The sequence below is a fragment of the Hemiscyllium ocellatum genome, chromosome 5 (genome assembly GCF_020745735.1).
Source record: "Hemiscyllium ocellatum isolate sHemOce1 chromosome 5, sHemOce1.pat.X.cur, whole genome shotgun sequence".
In the NCBI taxonomy this organism is placed as follows: Eukaryota; Metazoa; Chordata; class Chondrichthyes; order Orectolobiformes; family Hemiscylliidae; genus Hemiscyllium; species Hemiscyllium ocellatum.
The window spans coordinates 45269474-45285928 of record NC_083405.1 but is presented as its reverse complement, the minus strand read 5'-3'; the positions used below and the strand labels follow the sequence as shown (position 1 = coordinate 45285928).

The following is a 16455-nucleotide window of genomic DNA, read 5'->3' as shown; positions in this document are numbered from 1 at the left end:
GGGTCCACACAGCACATTATTCAGTCTGACACCTATAGTTTGATGCTGCATAGTTACAGAATTAGTCAAACTGCATAGAAATAGACCCTTCGGTCCAACTCGTCCATGCCGACCAGATATCCTAAATTAATCTAGTCCCATTTTCTAGCATTTATCTCATATCCCTCTAAATCCTTCATATTTGTGAACTCGTCCATTTACCTTTTAAATGTTGTAATGAATCGCCAGAAAAAGTGGATACAATTTCTCCCTCTATGAGGAAAAGGTACCCCTCAGGTCCTTTTTAAGTCTTTCCACTCTCATTTTAAATCCAAGCCTTTTAGTTTTGGACTTCCCCGCCTTTGGAAAAAGACCTTGGCTATTCACTATGTTCATGCCCCTCATGATTTTATAAACCTTTATAAGATCACCCCTCAGTCTCCCACACCCCGGGGACAAAAGGCCCCAGTCTATTCAGACTGTTCCTGTGGTTCCAACCCTTATTCCCAGCAACACCCTTGTAAATCATTTCTGCACCCTCTCAAGTTTAATAACATCCTTCCTACAGCAGGGCAACCAGAATTGTAAGGTATGTTCTAAAAGTGACCTTGCCAATGTCCTGTACAACTGCAACATGACATCACAGCTCTTACGCTCATTGTTTTGACCAATGAAGGCGAGCATGCTAATATCCTTTCTACCTGAAACTCTGCTTCGAAGGAACTGTGCACCTGCACCCCAGGTCTCTTTGTTCAGCAGCACTCCCCAGGGCCCCCACATAGTGTGCATTGGCCTGATATCAGAGCCCAAACTGGATAGTTGGCTGACATCACAGGAGTCCAAGATAGACCTTAAAGACCTTGCCTCAAGCATAATAAGCCACTGGACTATGCTCTATCTTCTAATAGATTTGTTTTTTTTGTTTGCTTTCCTCTGGAAACTCTGTTTCCAAGATATTGGTGAAATTTCCTGACTTGCTGCAGTTTTTACCAGGCCTACTTAAACAGCTTTGGCAGTACTATGGCTTTAAGAGCTGTATTTTGTTCCTTTTTCTATGAAGAAAGGTTGTGACAAAGGTGCCAAGCAGTCTGTTCCAAAGCCGATAAATTATACAGCTTGTGAGGCCTTTGGTCTTTTTTTTTAAAAGTTGGAACAATAGAAGCAGCCTGAATGTGTGGGGGCAAACTTCTACAGAACCAAGACTTTTTTAGTTTTAGCCTTCAATAGTAGTTGCTGGGGTCTTGAAGCTGGATGTAGAACCTGTTTTACCTCCCTCGATTACAGGTAAAAGCTGGGGTTTTCTCGTCCTGCAGTTGAATTGTATGTCAGCCAATCTGTTTTACTGAATTTGCCTATGTCAAGAGTGCGCTTATTATGGGATGTTACTATATTGAAACAGTTACTGTTGAGCAGTTGAACAATCTATTACCCTGCTAAGTTTTCCAATGATATTCCAATTCTTCCTTTTGTTGTATTTTAACTATAGTGTATGAATAAAGTGTGTTTAGATTCAATATTGGAAGTTGACCAATCAAATTGCATCCAGAATGCAATGCCTGGCACTTGCCTTTAAAATAAGAAAAGTTCAGGTCTAGGCTATCTTCTAATATATTTTTGAGGGGGTTTGGTCTCATCAATAATACAGCAGGAATTCATGTTGAGGAACTGAATCAAAGAATCTATTTTCCTGACCAATTCTTGCTCCTCCCTCAATTATTGTTGGTTCGACTTTATCGTGTGGCAGTTAAAGAGGAGCTGCCAGCTCTCCAGAATCTCTCCCCTACCTCTAACTCCTTACTCATCTCTCTCTATCTCCCTCTCTTCCCAATGGATTTTTCTTCTAATGGTTTTAATGCTCATTCTCTGGCATTTCTCTCCCCTTCCTCCCCCCCCCCCCCCCCCCCCCCCCCCGCCCCCTACCCCACAACACACACACCCTCCCCCTCCATTTCTGCTCCATTCTTAACTGTTCCTTATATAATAACAAATAGTAAGTATAGGGGCAGCGCTGTGGCTAAGTGGTTAGCACTGCTGCCTCACGGTACCAGGATCCCAGGTTCGATTCCAACCTCAGGTGAATGTCTCTGTAGAGTTTGCACATTCTCCCCATGTCTGAATGGGTTTCCTCCGGGTTCTCCGGTTTCCTCCCACCGTCCAAGGTTGTACAGGTCAGGTGAATTGGCCATGCTAAATTGCCCATAGTATTAGGTGCATTAGTCAGAGGGAAGTGGGTCTGGATGGATTACTCTTCAGGGAGTTAGTGTGGACTGGTTGGGCTGAAGGGCCTGTTTCCACACTCTAGGGAATCTAAACAAAAAAAAATTCTCAGTGTTGAAGTACCTGTAGTGCTGTTATTTAGATTAAACATGCCAGTTGCCTTTGTTGTGCATCTACAGGCTCAGCACATCAGAGTGGTAACACAAATAAAAACAAAATGTTGCTAAATAGTTCAAGTATACAAAATACAGATCTAACTTGTTAGCATTGAAGTGGGTGGACGGTACTGGTATTGATATGCAAACTCGACTTTAATATTAGCATCAGCATGACTGGATTAAATGACCCTTTTATAGGTAGCTGTAGCTATCTCTGATATTCTGTTTTATTGAGTGATCATTATATCATTCACATTTAGTAGGAAGTATAATTGCTCCTTCATTACTAGTTGTGACCCTTGCTCTGATTATGTATATATTTTTGAATGGTTATATCAACGCTGTGCTACCACAAAATAAATAAAAGCTGAATATGCGGATGTTTGTGATGCTACACAGAAGAGCACCATACTGTTTGACTTTAAAGAATTTTTTTAAAAAATGGTTCCATATTATTGACTGGAAGTAAATAGCTCTGCTAGGAATATGTTACTCTCCCCTCAAACTAACTTAGAAACAAAACTAACAGTCTGAGTTAATTCAGTATGATGTTTACCATCAGTACAGTTGTGTGCAATTGCTAACCAATCAAAGCAATCCTTCACTATCAGTCTGCTAGAGTCTTGGGAGATACGCCAGGAAAATCCAAATGTTGGCAAACTTAGATAATAGTGAGGGCTGACATTTTCCAAACTCGGAATGACGTAGGTCGAATGTAAGGTGCTAGAAAAACACAGCAGGTCAGACAGCACCCGAGGTGCAGGAGAATAGACGTTTCAGGCATTAGTCTATGAAAAACGTGCATATTAGAGGAGGAAGTGCTGGATGTCTTGAAATGCATAAAAGTGGATAAATTCCCAGGACCTAATCAGGTGTACCCAAGAACTCTGTGGGAAGCTAAGGAAGTGATTGCTGGGCCTCTTGCCGAGATAATTTGTATAATCGATATTCACAGGTGAGGTGCCTGAGGTTGGCTAACACGGTGCCACTGTTTAAGAAAGGGGGGAAAGGACAAGCCAGGGAACTATAGACCAGTGAGCCTGATGTTGGTGGTGGATAAGTTATTGGAAGGAATTGTGAGGGACAGGATGTACCTGTATTTGTAAAGGCAAGGACTGATTAGGAATAGTCAACATAGCTTTATGCGTGGGAAAACATGTCTCACAAACTTGATTGAGTTTTTTGAAGCAAAGAGGATTGATCAGGGCAGATTGGTAGATGTGATCTATATGGACTTCAGTAAGGCACTCAACAAAGTTCCCCATGGGAGACTGGTGAGGAAGGTTAGATCTCGTGGAATATGGGGAGAACTCCCCATTTGGTTACATAAGTGGCTCAAAGGTAGAAGATAGAGGGTGGTGGTGGAGGGTTGTTTTTCAGACTGGAGACCTGTGACCAGTGGAGGGCCACAAGGATCAGTGCTGGTCCACTACTTTTCGTCATTTATATAGATGATTTGGATGTGAGCATAAGAGGTATAGCTAGTAAGTTTGCAGATGACACCAAAATTGGAGATGTAGTGGACAGCGAAGAGGGTTACCTCAGATTACAACAGGATCTTGATCAGATGGGCCAATGGGCAGAGAAGTGACAGATGGAGTTTAATTCGGATAAATGTGAGGTGCTGCATTTTGGGAAAGCAAATCTTAGCAGGACTTATACACTTAATGGTAAGATCCTAGGGAGTGTTGCTGAACAAAGAGACCTTGGAGTGCAGGTTCATAGCTCCTTGAAAGTGGAGTCACAGGTAGATAGGATAGTGAAGAAGGCGTTTGGTATGTTTTCCTTTATTGGTCCAGAGTATTGAGTACAGGAGTTGGGAGGTCATGTTGCGGCTGCACAGGACATTAGTTAGGCCACTGTTGGAACATTGCGTGCAGTTCTGGTCTCCTTCCTATCGGAAATATGTTGTGAAACTTGAAAAGGTTCAGAAAAGATTTACAAGGATGTTGCCACGGTTGAAGGATTTGAGCTATAGAGAGAGGTTGAATAGGCTAGGGCTGTTTTCCCTGGAGCGTCGGAGGCTGAGGTTTACAAAATCATGCGGGGCATGGATAGGATAAATAGACAAAGTCTTTACCCTGGCGTCGGGGAATCCAGAGCTAGAGGGTATAGGTTTCGGGTGAAGGGGGAAAGATATAAAAGAGACCTAAGGGGCAACTTTTTCACTCAGAGGGTGATACATGTACAGAATGGGCTGCCAGAAGAAGTGGTTGAGACTAGTACAATTGCAACATTTGAAAAATACTAGATGGGTATATGAATAGGAAGGGTTTGGAGGGATATGGGCCGGGTGCTGGCAGGTGGGACCAGATTGGGTTGGGATATCTTGTCGGCATAGATGAGTTGGACCGAAGGGCCTGTTTCCGTGCTGTATGACTCTATAACTCTAAGCCTGACACTTCGATTCCCAGGATGCCTGACACATCGATTCTCCTACTCCTCGGATGCTGCCTGACTTGCTGTGCTTTTCCAGCACCACACTCTCGATTCTAATCTGCAGCACCTGCAGTCCTCACTTTCTCCTCAGAATGACATAGGCATTGGCAAGACTATGGGAAAATAGGACAAAAATAGAAAAGTTAGATTCTCATCGACATGAAGGAATTGTCCAAATTTCTATCTATGATATCAACAGCTGTTTAAGAATCCAGCTTGTGAGCAGTGAAGACCCGGAAAATAATGTCTTATTTATTACTTAATCTCACCTTGTTTATAAACGGGTTTGCTATTTTCCCAGGTAGTGGTGAGAAACTAGATGTCAGGGTCTGTTACTATGAAAATCTGAGAAGGTACGTGGAGGCTCAAACTTGCCAGCATCTTCTCTGGACATCCACCTTAGTCATAATTCCCCAATATCTCAGGACACACACCATGGGCAGTGACCATCTGCACCCTCCATCCACAAAGGCTGGCATCGACCAGGCAACAGCCTTACCACGTCATTGCGGCTCTTGTCAGACTTGCTTATGGTATTGTGCAGCTCCTTATTGCTGTACTTTAGACCAGACCAACACATTCCATTCCAAAGCTTCTGCCAGGCCACTTTGCATGCAGGAACGGTTGCCATATTGTGGATTGGAGCTGGGAACATCTGAGGCCTCTTGATTTACTCTCTCTGTGCTCATTGACTTTGCATCTATTTGGATGCTCACAGCATCTCTGCCTTGCTTTAACCTTTTATGCATTGATGCCTCATTTTGAACTTAGAAGCTCATGGTATTTGTATAGTACAGTCATAAAACAGGGCTCCTTTTCATGGTTGTCAGCAGTGATCAGTCAAAGGGGTGAACATGTTGTTGTATAGCTGTGTTTCATCAATTTCTCATCTACAGCATTTGCCAGCAGTTTAGGCAGCAAACACCCTGCATATGCTTCAACCAAATAGCCATGTATCCAAATCTAAGGAAAGTAAGATTGAGGAGATTGTCAGTAGTCAATGGGTACTGACTCAGTAATCAACACCTTTGTCTGATCCCAAACTATGGGCTTGGACATGGTCATTTGACGACTTGGGTCATTCAGGTCAGCGGTTCCCTTTCATTACAGTCTGGAAAATAGGCCACGGTCAGTTATTGAGGTTCAGGGCAACTAGTTAGAACTGAAGTGCTAAGTCAGGTACACAGCTGCATAGATACCAATCAGGAATTTGGTCAGTTATTCTCGTCTGCAGCAGATGAGAGGGAATGAGCTGTGAAAAACAGGCAGAAGCTTGCGTACGTTAAGAATGCATTCACACTGATGATGGGAAAGCAGACAGCACTTGACATTGCATCTTCCCTGGTTGCTAACCTGCTAACAGTCTCTCCTTGAAGGGATTGAGCAGATAAATATTGAGCACCCTGTCCCTCTCTTTTTTTTACCCTATTCTGAACCACTTTCCCACATAATGAGAAAGGGCACAGACTGAGATGAAAGTAGCTGACACAGGTGTCAGTGTTGGTTCCGTCTCTGAGGATGCAGACACAGATCCCTCAGAGGATATGCTGGCAAGGTTAACTCCTGCATCCTCCATTACCTCCAATACTGACCCCTTGCTGGCTACCTTCGAGAAAAGGTGGTGAGGTTCCCCTGGTGAGTGTGTAAATAGCACATGTTATAAACCAGGCCAGACCCCCTCAAAACCTTTCAAGGATGTAGACCAGATCCTAACTCTTCCAATTGTTCGAAGCAGGTGAAAAGTGTATGTACCAGGAGTGATGTAGCTGATCCAACCACTCAGTTTTAAACAACAAAAAAGTTTATTTACAGAGTACCCAATGAAACACAAGCAAAAGAGAACAGAATGCAGAATGCTTAACCTATCCGAAAACCCAACAGATAATCTCAATTGATGATGCTGTTTCAAATTTCTGAAAGAATCCCCATTTACACCCCTTGGCAAAAAGGTAAAATCAAACACAGGGTCTTAAAGGAGAGAAATTCAGCTTGGAACACCTTTTTCCATGTGGCTGTTTCTTTCGACCAACAGCCTCAAAGGCCGACTGCTTGCTAAAACCAAACCAAACCAAAGACAAGGTGAGTTGGGAGAATTGGCCACTCCATTTCATTGTCCAAGTGTTTCTTTTAATTTAAAAGCCTTTTGACTCAGGCAATATCTGTTGGCTATAATCAAAGTGGCCCCAAAACGCATTCAAACCAGACACGGCAGAACTTCTGTCTGGAAAAAAAAACAAGGACAGAATAACCTTGTTAAAGGAGCAGCACTGTCACACACTCAAGACAGGAAGAGTTATTAGTCTAGGGGATTGGGTAGGTGAGAATGAGTAAGGAACAACACTGCACAGTTGAACCCAGAGTGAGATTTGTGCTGATGGGGAGAAAATTGTGTGTCAATGTGACAAGTACCAGGCAATGACCATCGCCAACAAAAATATCTATCAATTCCCCCCCCCTTGATGTTTAATGACATCACTACTGGTGTATCAGCATTCTAGGGATTTGCATTGACTCGAAGCTGAACTGGACCAGCCAAATAAATAATGATATTAGACGCTGGCCAGAGACTTAGAATTCACCAAGCCTCCTTCAGAAGTATCATTCCAAACCCTCAAACCATTGCCATTAAGAAGGACCAGGGCATCAGATGCACAGGAACATCACCACCTACAAGTTTCCTTCCAGCTCTTTCCCATTCTGAATTGAAACTATAATGTTGTTCCTTCACTATCATGGGATACAAATCCTGGTACTCCTTTTCCAGCAGCATGGTGGACATACCTACACCACACAGATGGCAACAATTCAAGAAAGTGGCGCACCATCTTCTCTATGTGATTAAGTACTTTGCCAGTGATCTCACATCCCCAAAACAAACAAGGGCAAACTTCTCAGGCAAAATTGAATTGTATCGTAGGAAGTGATGTGTTCGTCCATTGAATGGTTTTGAACCTCATTTTTAAAAAAAATTATTTTGACACCACACTGTACGCGATGCAACTATATTGCAGAGAGCATTTCAATAGGTTGAAGTTATTTATTACGAGCTGCTGTCTTCTACTTCCCAGCTGTGTTCTGTGACTCATAGGTTGTGCACCTCACTTACAGGAAATGTTTTAAATCCTATTACTGACCTATTTGGTTGACTTCTGGTATTCTTTTACTTTGCAGGCTCTCAGTGGATTTGTGCTGGTGATTACAGCTGAAGGTTTAGTTTTTTATGCATCCTCCACCATCCAGGACTATCTGGGATTTCACCAGGTAGGCTTTTTTTTCCTCTTTATTTGTGTGTTATAAATGTGTAAGGAACTCAACATGAACAGCTCATTTATGACAGTTCTGGAGTTCCAAGTTTATATTCCATAGTTGCATGTGACAGCTTGCGTGTGAAATTCAAGTTGGACCTGAACAATCTGATTGCTCTGGCATTTCCTTAACTATTAACTGACGCGGAGATGTAATTTGCTGTCTGTCAAAATAATTACATTTATTTTTCAGCAGTTATACCGGGCAAAGGTTCAAAACTGTTATTTATTTATTCTTTCACTCTGAAGCTAAAAAATACAATACACAGCAGACTTGATTGTTGTTAAACTAAAAATTATTGCAGTTGCCTGAAGAAATACTCATATGGCTCACTGTATGAAAGCATTCTTAAAACATTTTTTTTGCAGTGGTTTACAGAATTGGAACTTGGGTTTAATAACCGGATTTCAAAACCGTTAGGCTAATGTGTGTTATAGGTCTTTGGGTTTTAGGTATCAGTTATACCAGTCATGGTATTGTGCAGTGAGAGTTAACACCAAGTACAGTTGTTGAGTAAAGTGTGGTTAGATTTTGGGAGATAATTGGAGCAGGATTTATAAACATGTTCCCACCCCATTTTAAAGTCTCAGAGATCTATAGTGCTGAAAAAAGCCGCTTTGGTCTATGACATCAGCACTGGTCAGAAACAACCTAACTATTCTAATCTTATTTTCAAGCATTTTTATGCATTGGCATTGCAAATGCACATCTAAATACTTCTTAAATGTTATAAGGATTCCTGCCTTTACAACTCTTGCAGGCAGTGAGTTCCAGATCCTCACCACCCTCTGGGTGAAAATGTTTTTCCTTGTATCTCCTCTAAATCTTTCCTATTAACTTAAATCTATGCCCCCTAGTCATTGATCCCTTCATCAAAGGAAAAAAGGTTCCTCTCTGTCTAACCTATCTATGCCTCTCATATAATTTTATGCATGACAATCTTATCCTCTCTCAATCTCATCTGCTCAAAGTAAAACAGCCCCAGTTTTTCTAATCTCTCTTGATAACTAAAACTCTCCAGCCCAGGCAACATCCTGCCGAATCTCGTCTGCAACCTATGCAGTGCAATTACATTCCTCTTCATGTGGTTCCAGAACTGCACACAATACTCTAGCTGTGGCCTAACCAACATTTTATACAGTTCCAGCAAAACGGCCCTGGTCTTAAAGTCTATGCCTTGGCTAATAAAAGTAAGTATACCATTTACCACCTTAACGACTTTATCCACCTAACCTGATAATTTAAAGGACTAGTGTTCATGCACACCAAGGCCCTTTGATCCTCTGTGTTTCTCCTGGTCCTTCTGGTTATCATATCTTTCCTAGCTTTATTTGCTCTGCACATGTACATTGCCTTACATTTATCCAGATTGAACTTCATTTGTTCCTGATCAGCCCATCTATATCCTTCTTAGTCTAAGCCTACCCTACTCAGTATTTATCACCCTATCAATTTTTGTATCATCTGCAAACTTACCGATTAAACCCTCCTACATTCAAATCTAAATCATTTATATAAACCACAAACAGCCAGGGTCCCGACATTGACGCATGTTGGGATCCAGCGTTAACATTGAAAGTCATATATTTGGTCATTCTTTTATTTCTATCATAAAATTTACTTCCCTGCATTTCTAATGAGGTAATTCAAAACTTCATCTTGGGCACTTTAGGTTTTTGGACCAGCTGGAGTCCTACATAAGCACTTCCTGCTTCTGAATGTTCATCCAGAGCAGCCACTAAATCATCTTGCAATGATTGAGTGCTCTGTATATTCATCTAGTGCCAAGTTGCTTAAAGGCTGCCTGCCTTGGTTGTCATTTCAAAGTGCGATGGAAGCCAGCAATCTCAACGGGTAGACATTTTTTGACTGGAGTCCATGGCTAAAGTTAGCTGGTTACGTTCAGTATCAAGTCAAATTGTCAAATTCCTTTAGTGAAAGTAAGGTTTTAAATTTGACATTTATTTTAATGTATGCAAATTTTAGTAAGTGTTAGCATATTAAAAAGGTGTATTTCACTTTGAATGTACCTTCTTAGACTGTCTTTTCCTTTTCAAAGGAAAGACCCAAAATTGAGTCTTCATGTAGGTACATAAACAACCTTTAGTTATTTTGTGTGACTTCCACATTATCTCAACGTGCATTGCTGTCAGTTATCTAATAAACATGACTGGCAGGTAATAGAATTTCCCTAGTACATAAATATTCTTTTGTACTGATTTTAATTTTGCTATCCATCCACTTTAGCAGTCTGTTATGCACTTTACGACCAAATAGCAAGCCAGCCTGATGGGGTTGTGGGACGTGGGATGCCCACTTAGTAGCATTGGGTAAATATCTTGAACTGCAAGTGCTTCTAATGTGTGTTGAACCCTTAAAGCATACTGATTATATCAACATCAAAAAAACATTTTTTTCATTTACTATTGGAAAACATCCTATGATGTTTTGTATTTGTGGGTCATGTGTTACCATATATGGGATGATAATTAGAGGTAACCAAAGTACAGTTAAGTTATAAGGATGGGAAGAGATTTAATATGATTGAAGGATATATCTTAGCTGCTGAAAGCAAGAGGCTGAAGATGGTGGCACTGATAGTGATAGAGCAAAGGAACAGGGAGTGCTCAGTGAGCCATAATCAGATGTGATGAGGACCGCCACTGTAAGATGTTGCCGCAAAATGCAGAGACAGGTTCTAGTGGAAATTGTAGATTAGGACGATGATTTTGTTGGATGAATTAATGGAGTCACAGACATTGACCTGGCCAGGTGTGGTGCTGAAAAACACTCAGTAAAATTCCAACTGAATTGTAGCTTGTGTATGTTGGGAAATCAGGAAGCTGGTGAAGTGAATGTTGAAAATGTAAACCTGTAGGACACCAGAACCATGAATGATGTCTTCACCAGTGATGAGGGTGAAAGATGAAAAGTTGTATACTTCAGAGATGACTTTCTTGGTGATAGACATGGTATGGAATTTACATAGGAAAAGGCACAGAAGATAGAAGCAAGAGTTAGCCATTTCACCAATTGAGTTATGGCTGATCATTGAGCTCAATACTCAAATCTCACCCTCCTCCCTCATATTCCTTCATCCCTTTAGCCACGACAGCTGTATTTACCACCTCATCAAAAAACATATAAAGTTTTGGACTCGACCACTTTCTGTGGTAGTGAATTCTACAGGCTCACCACTCTTTGAATGAAGAAATTTCCCCTTATCTCAGTCATAAAAAAAGATTTACCTTTTATCCTTGAACTATCACCCATGATTCTGGAGATCCCCCATCATTGGGAACATCCTTCCTGCACCTAACCGTTTAGAATTTTATAGACTTCTACAAAGATCCCCCTTCTTCTAAACTCAAGTAAATACAGTCCTAACCGACTCAATCCCTCCTCATATATCACTCCGACCTCCCAAACATCATTTTGGTAAACCTTTGCTGCACTTCCTCTATAGCAAGAACATCCTTCCTCGGATGAGGAAACCAAAACTGTACATGATACTCCAGTTGTAACCTCACCAATGCCCTGTATAATTGCAGCAAGATATCTTTATTCTTGTACTCGAATCATTCACTATGAAGGCCATCATACAGTTTGCCTTCTTTACTGCCTGCTGCACCTGTGTGCTTACTGCCAGTGACTGGTGTATGAAGACTCCTAGATCTCATTAAACATTCCCTTCTCTCAATTTACAGCCATTCGAATAATAATAATAATATTTTGGCTACCGAAGTGGATAATCTCTCATTTACGCATGTTATACTGCCATGCATTTACCTACTCAGTCAGTCTGTCTGTATCATATTGCAACATCTCTGCATCCTCCTCACCACTCACCCTTCCACCAGCTTTTTGTATCATCTGCAAAGTTTGAAATATTCCATTCAGTTCATAGCGTCATAGAGTTTATTTCCCTTTTCTAAATCATTAACATAAATTGTTGACAACTGGGCTCCTAGTACTGAAGCTCATTTTAAGATAGAAAGTGAGCACCATCAGGGAAAACTTCAAGAAAGGGGATTCCATCAGGAGTTGAGGCAGGAAGAGTCAAACAGGGTTGTTTTGACCTTGCCCTTGAGTTAAATAAAGCAATGCTTCATTAATGTTGTGATGTGAGACTAAACAACTATGGGCATAGAATCAAAAGTGGGAATATGACATAAATTATGATTTAAAGTCGAGCACAGGAACAGAAAAACCTAGCGGTTCACATGCACAAATCTTTATAGCAAGATGCATTACAAATCTTTGATTAAAAAAAAATGAATCCTGGACTTTAGAAACAGATGCATAGCTTTGAGTTTTAGTAATAAAGACAGAAAATGCTGAAGAACCTCACGGCTGGAAGCGTCTGTGAAGAGAAAAGACTTGATGTTTAATATGAATGTTTGTCAAATCTGTTTTGTTCAGTAGTGAAGATGACAGAGTCTGCAGAGGGTTATAGACAGATTAAATGAGTGGGCAAGACTTGACAGATGGTGTATTGTTATGAAGATATGGGTGTACCTTTAAGAGAGTTAAAAGCAGCAGAACTACCGGACACCGCACCAAGTATTCTCAATAGGCAACAATGTAACACTGGGTTGAACAACTCAATTAGTTCATTGCCTGGAGACAAAAAAAAACTCAAGTCGGCAATCGATTTAAATTATACCCTGAAAAAATATCAATTTCCAATCAAGTTTGAATTAAGTATATTGGCAATCTTAAAAGTCAATGACACAATCCGATGTTCTGGGATATAAGACCGGAGAAAATTGAACAGTTGAGAGTAGAACTACCAAGTTCTAGCATGTAACCGATTGCTTGAAAAAAAACTCTCTTAAAAGTACCTTTTCAATCAGTAACCTGTGATGCAGAAATTCCTAACAAGGAGAAAAGAAGACACAGGAAGTTCCGAAGACAAGAATCTACAGCTGCCTGGTTTTGAGATAAGAATTGTTGTTTTGTAAATCTTAATTGGGAGTTTTATCGGACTCGTATTATAGAAGGGAAGGTAAAAGATAGGTTAGGGAAAGAAATTGTAAATAGTGGTTAGTTAATTATTCTCTGTTATACTTTAAGAAATAAAGTTGTTAATTTTTACTTTAATTAGTTCTTGGCCACTCAGATTTTTACAGGTTACTGCACAGGATCAATCTTTTCTGTGTTGCTGGCTTTAAATTAAGCAAGAGAGTTTACCCCGTGTCGTAACAGTACCATGTGGGAAATCAGAGACACTATCCTTCAGCAGGAAAAGTAGGGGCACTAAATGCTGCCAAAAAGGAAAAAAGATTGCAGAAAGTGCAGCAGAGGGGAATTTGGAGGTCTTCGTACATGAATCGCAAAAAGCTAGCATTCAATTTAATTGGGTAACGGAAGGCCTGTTGGATGTCATTTCAAAGGGAATTGAGTATAAAAATTGTGAGAAATTTTGCTAAAATTGTATAAGGCACATATCAGACCATACTTCGAATACTGTGATATGTTTAGTCCCCCTAAGTAGAGATATGTTTATTGGAGGCAATTCAAAGAAGGTTCACCGTATTGACTCCAGGTGTAGTGGGACATCTTTTATAAAGAGAGATCAGTAGGTTGGGCCTTTGCTTGCTGGAATTTAGACGAATGAGAGGTGACCTTCTCAACAGCAAGAAGCTGTTGAGGCCATAAAGTATATTCAAGGTTGAGATAGACAGATTGAGAAGGGAATCCAGAGTTAGGAGAAAAGGTTTTAAAAAAAAAGTTTATTTGAGGATTGTTAGAGCAGCTATGATCTCTTTAAATGGTGGTGTAGTCTCTCTCAATGGGGCCGAATTGCCTACTTCTGTTCTTGGACCTACTCTTGCAGGTGTTACATTCACAAATGGGTAACACATTACAGCTGTTAAATAACATTAAAATGAACAACTTGAAAATTAGTAACAGGTTTAGTAGATTTCAAATGAATAAAATATCAGAAATCATTCTTAAGGTAACATGGGTTAGAAATAATTTTCAAAACAGCAATCTTGCACCTCATCTTTTGGAAATAATATGCCTGGACTGTATTTCTGTAGCACCTGATTAATTTTGCAATTCAAATGGAACATTTAAAAATCAATGTGGTTGTACCAAAATCTGGATTATGAACTTTGCTCGTGGTGAACTTTGTTGAATAAATATTACAGATTGTACCCAGTGTTGAAGCTGGGTGCGGCCGTGTACTCTTTGGATAAAATAATTACCCTAGATCCAAACTGAACATTCACAGTGATTGAAAGTGCAACTTGTCAGTTTTTCCTCATCAGTGCCGTCAAACCAAGAATAAAGGAAAATTCTATCCAAGGCTATGCTTATCTCTTTAAATAGCAACCAGTTTGTATTTAGGTGAACTGTGTTTGAGGAATCGCTAATTTGTTTTCCAAGTCCATAGCCTAATAGCTGCTATATTATCAGATAGAAAGAAACATTATTTTATCATTGTTATGATTATTCGAGAAATCTTGATTATAATATGATTAAAATTTGCAAAGTGAAAGCTGTCAACTATTGGCTTACTATACCACAGTGCCATGGTCAGTTAACTCCTGCATCCTTGTTGTTATCCATACAAGCAAAACACAACCTCCAAAGCCATTGGCTTTCTGATTGTGGATACCGCAAATGAGAAACATTAAACTACTGGCAGCACCTTCTGTGTTTCTGTGTCAAATTGAAGACTTCAGACATTACTGTCACTTTCTGAGGAGGATTATGGTGAATGCTGGAAGTTTTGCATTCAATAGAACAGAAACATCTAGGGTAATGTGTAAATGCTTCTTATTGTATTTGGAAGTAACTAAACTGATGCATCGATTGGTTGCTAATGGAATTTGAAAATATGGTGTGGTGTACTATGGATAAGCTAATAAGAATTCTCATATTCTTGAGTGTAGGGCAAGATAGAATCCCTACCGTGTGGAAGTAGGCCATTCGGCCCATTGAGTACACACTGATCCGCTGAAGAACATCCCACCCAGACCACCATCCACATCCGTGTAACTGCATTTCCCATGGCTAATTTACCTAGCCTGCATATCTTTGGACTGTGGGAGGAAACCAAAGCACCCAGAGGAAATCCACACAGACACGGGGAGAATGTGCAAACTCCACACAGTCGCCCGAAGGTGGATTTGAACCTGAGTCCCTCGTGCTGTAAGTGCTAACCACTGAGTCACTGTGCTGCCCCTTATCAGAAAACTTATTGAATCTTGAGAATCTACTGTACATCACTTTCATGAATAAAGTGCATGTTACATGTTAAAGATTATGGTTACAAAATTGGCTTCATAGCATCTGTAGTGGGCCGTAAGGCCTGTTGCTCTTGTACTATAGGCTGCAGTTTGAAGCCTTATCCATCAAGAAACTTCTGGGAACATTTGTCTTTCATTTGCTTCAGTCACTAACAATGCTTTACATAAGACTTGCTTGCAGCGCTCTCTCCTCTTGTTTTTGTAACCACAACCTCAGAACACAGCAAAGACAGCACCACCATTGGCTGTGAAAGTGGCCATGGACATAAATTTAATTGCACTGAGATCCTTAACAAGCTGGAGCAGGAGCCATTTGTTACGCCTCCCAATTCACCATCAGTTGCTGCATCAGTGAGATGACAAATGCAATCCGTGCCAGGAGATGGGGTTTATCCTTGCGTGAAAGCTGTAAAATGATTAAATCTTGCAACAGGGCTGGGTATTTGTGGCAAAATTCTGAATGTGTGTGACTACTGCTTGATAGATGAATGGCATATCATGGAATGGTTTTGGCCTGTGATGGTGCATTAACTGGCCTTGACTATTTGTTTAAAGTCATTGTGATGCTGCATTCAGATCCTCAGAGTCAGCTTGCTGTATGCTCTCGCTCTTCTCATAGTGTCTGCTTGAAGAACCTCCCAGCACCTTGAGGAAAAAGCAATGGGAGGCACTAGTGCAGCTGCCAAAAAGGAGAATCTTGGGTGCACTCTGCATGCAGCTCATAAGTCGTCTTTAACCAGTCTCCGCACATGCTGTAGCCAGCAGGCCTCTGAAAGAAAAACAATTGATTTACATCGGGCAGGCCACGTGAAAGTACTGCTAACCTCATGTGAACTTGGGCCTCTCTACTGCAGTACACTTAGCAGTGGGCTGCATGCCACCATTATTGAAATAAGCAGGCCGAATGAGGTTTGGAAGCTGCCCAACCGTTAAAGAGGTGTAGGTAAATTCTGGATTGTGATTCATTTGCCCTTTGGTGACCTTTTAAAAAAAATTCCCATCCTGCCCCTCATAATTAATTTTAGTGTAACCAAAACTTTGCTTCCTGATGTGGCAATATAATATTCTTGTAACATTAATCTAATATCTTAGCG

The 16455-nt window shown here is 40.7% G+C and overlaps 1 protein-coding gene across 1 annotated transcript in view; it reads left to right on the top strand.

Annotated features, from left to right (window-relative positions):
* The window catches only part of LOC132815680 (aryl hydrocarbon receptor-like), a 194975-nt gene that overhangs the window by 122169 nt on the left and 56351 nt on the right, over nucleotides 1-16455 (top strand). Inside the window, exon 4 of the mRNA XM_060824733.1 lies at nucleotides 7965-8054. Coding sequence (XP_060680716.1) covers nucleotides 7965-8054 — 90 coding nt within the window. The remainder of the gene's footprint in view (nucleotides 1-7964; nucleotides 8055-16455) is intronic.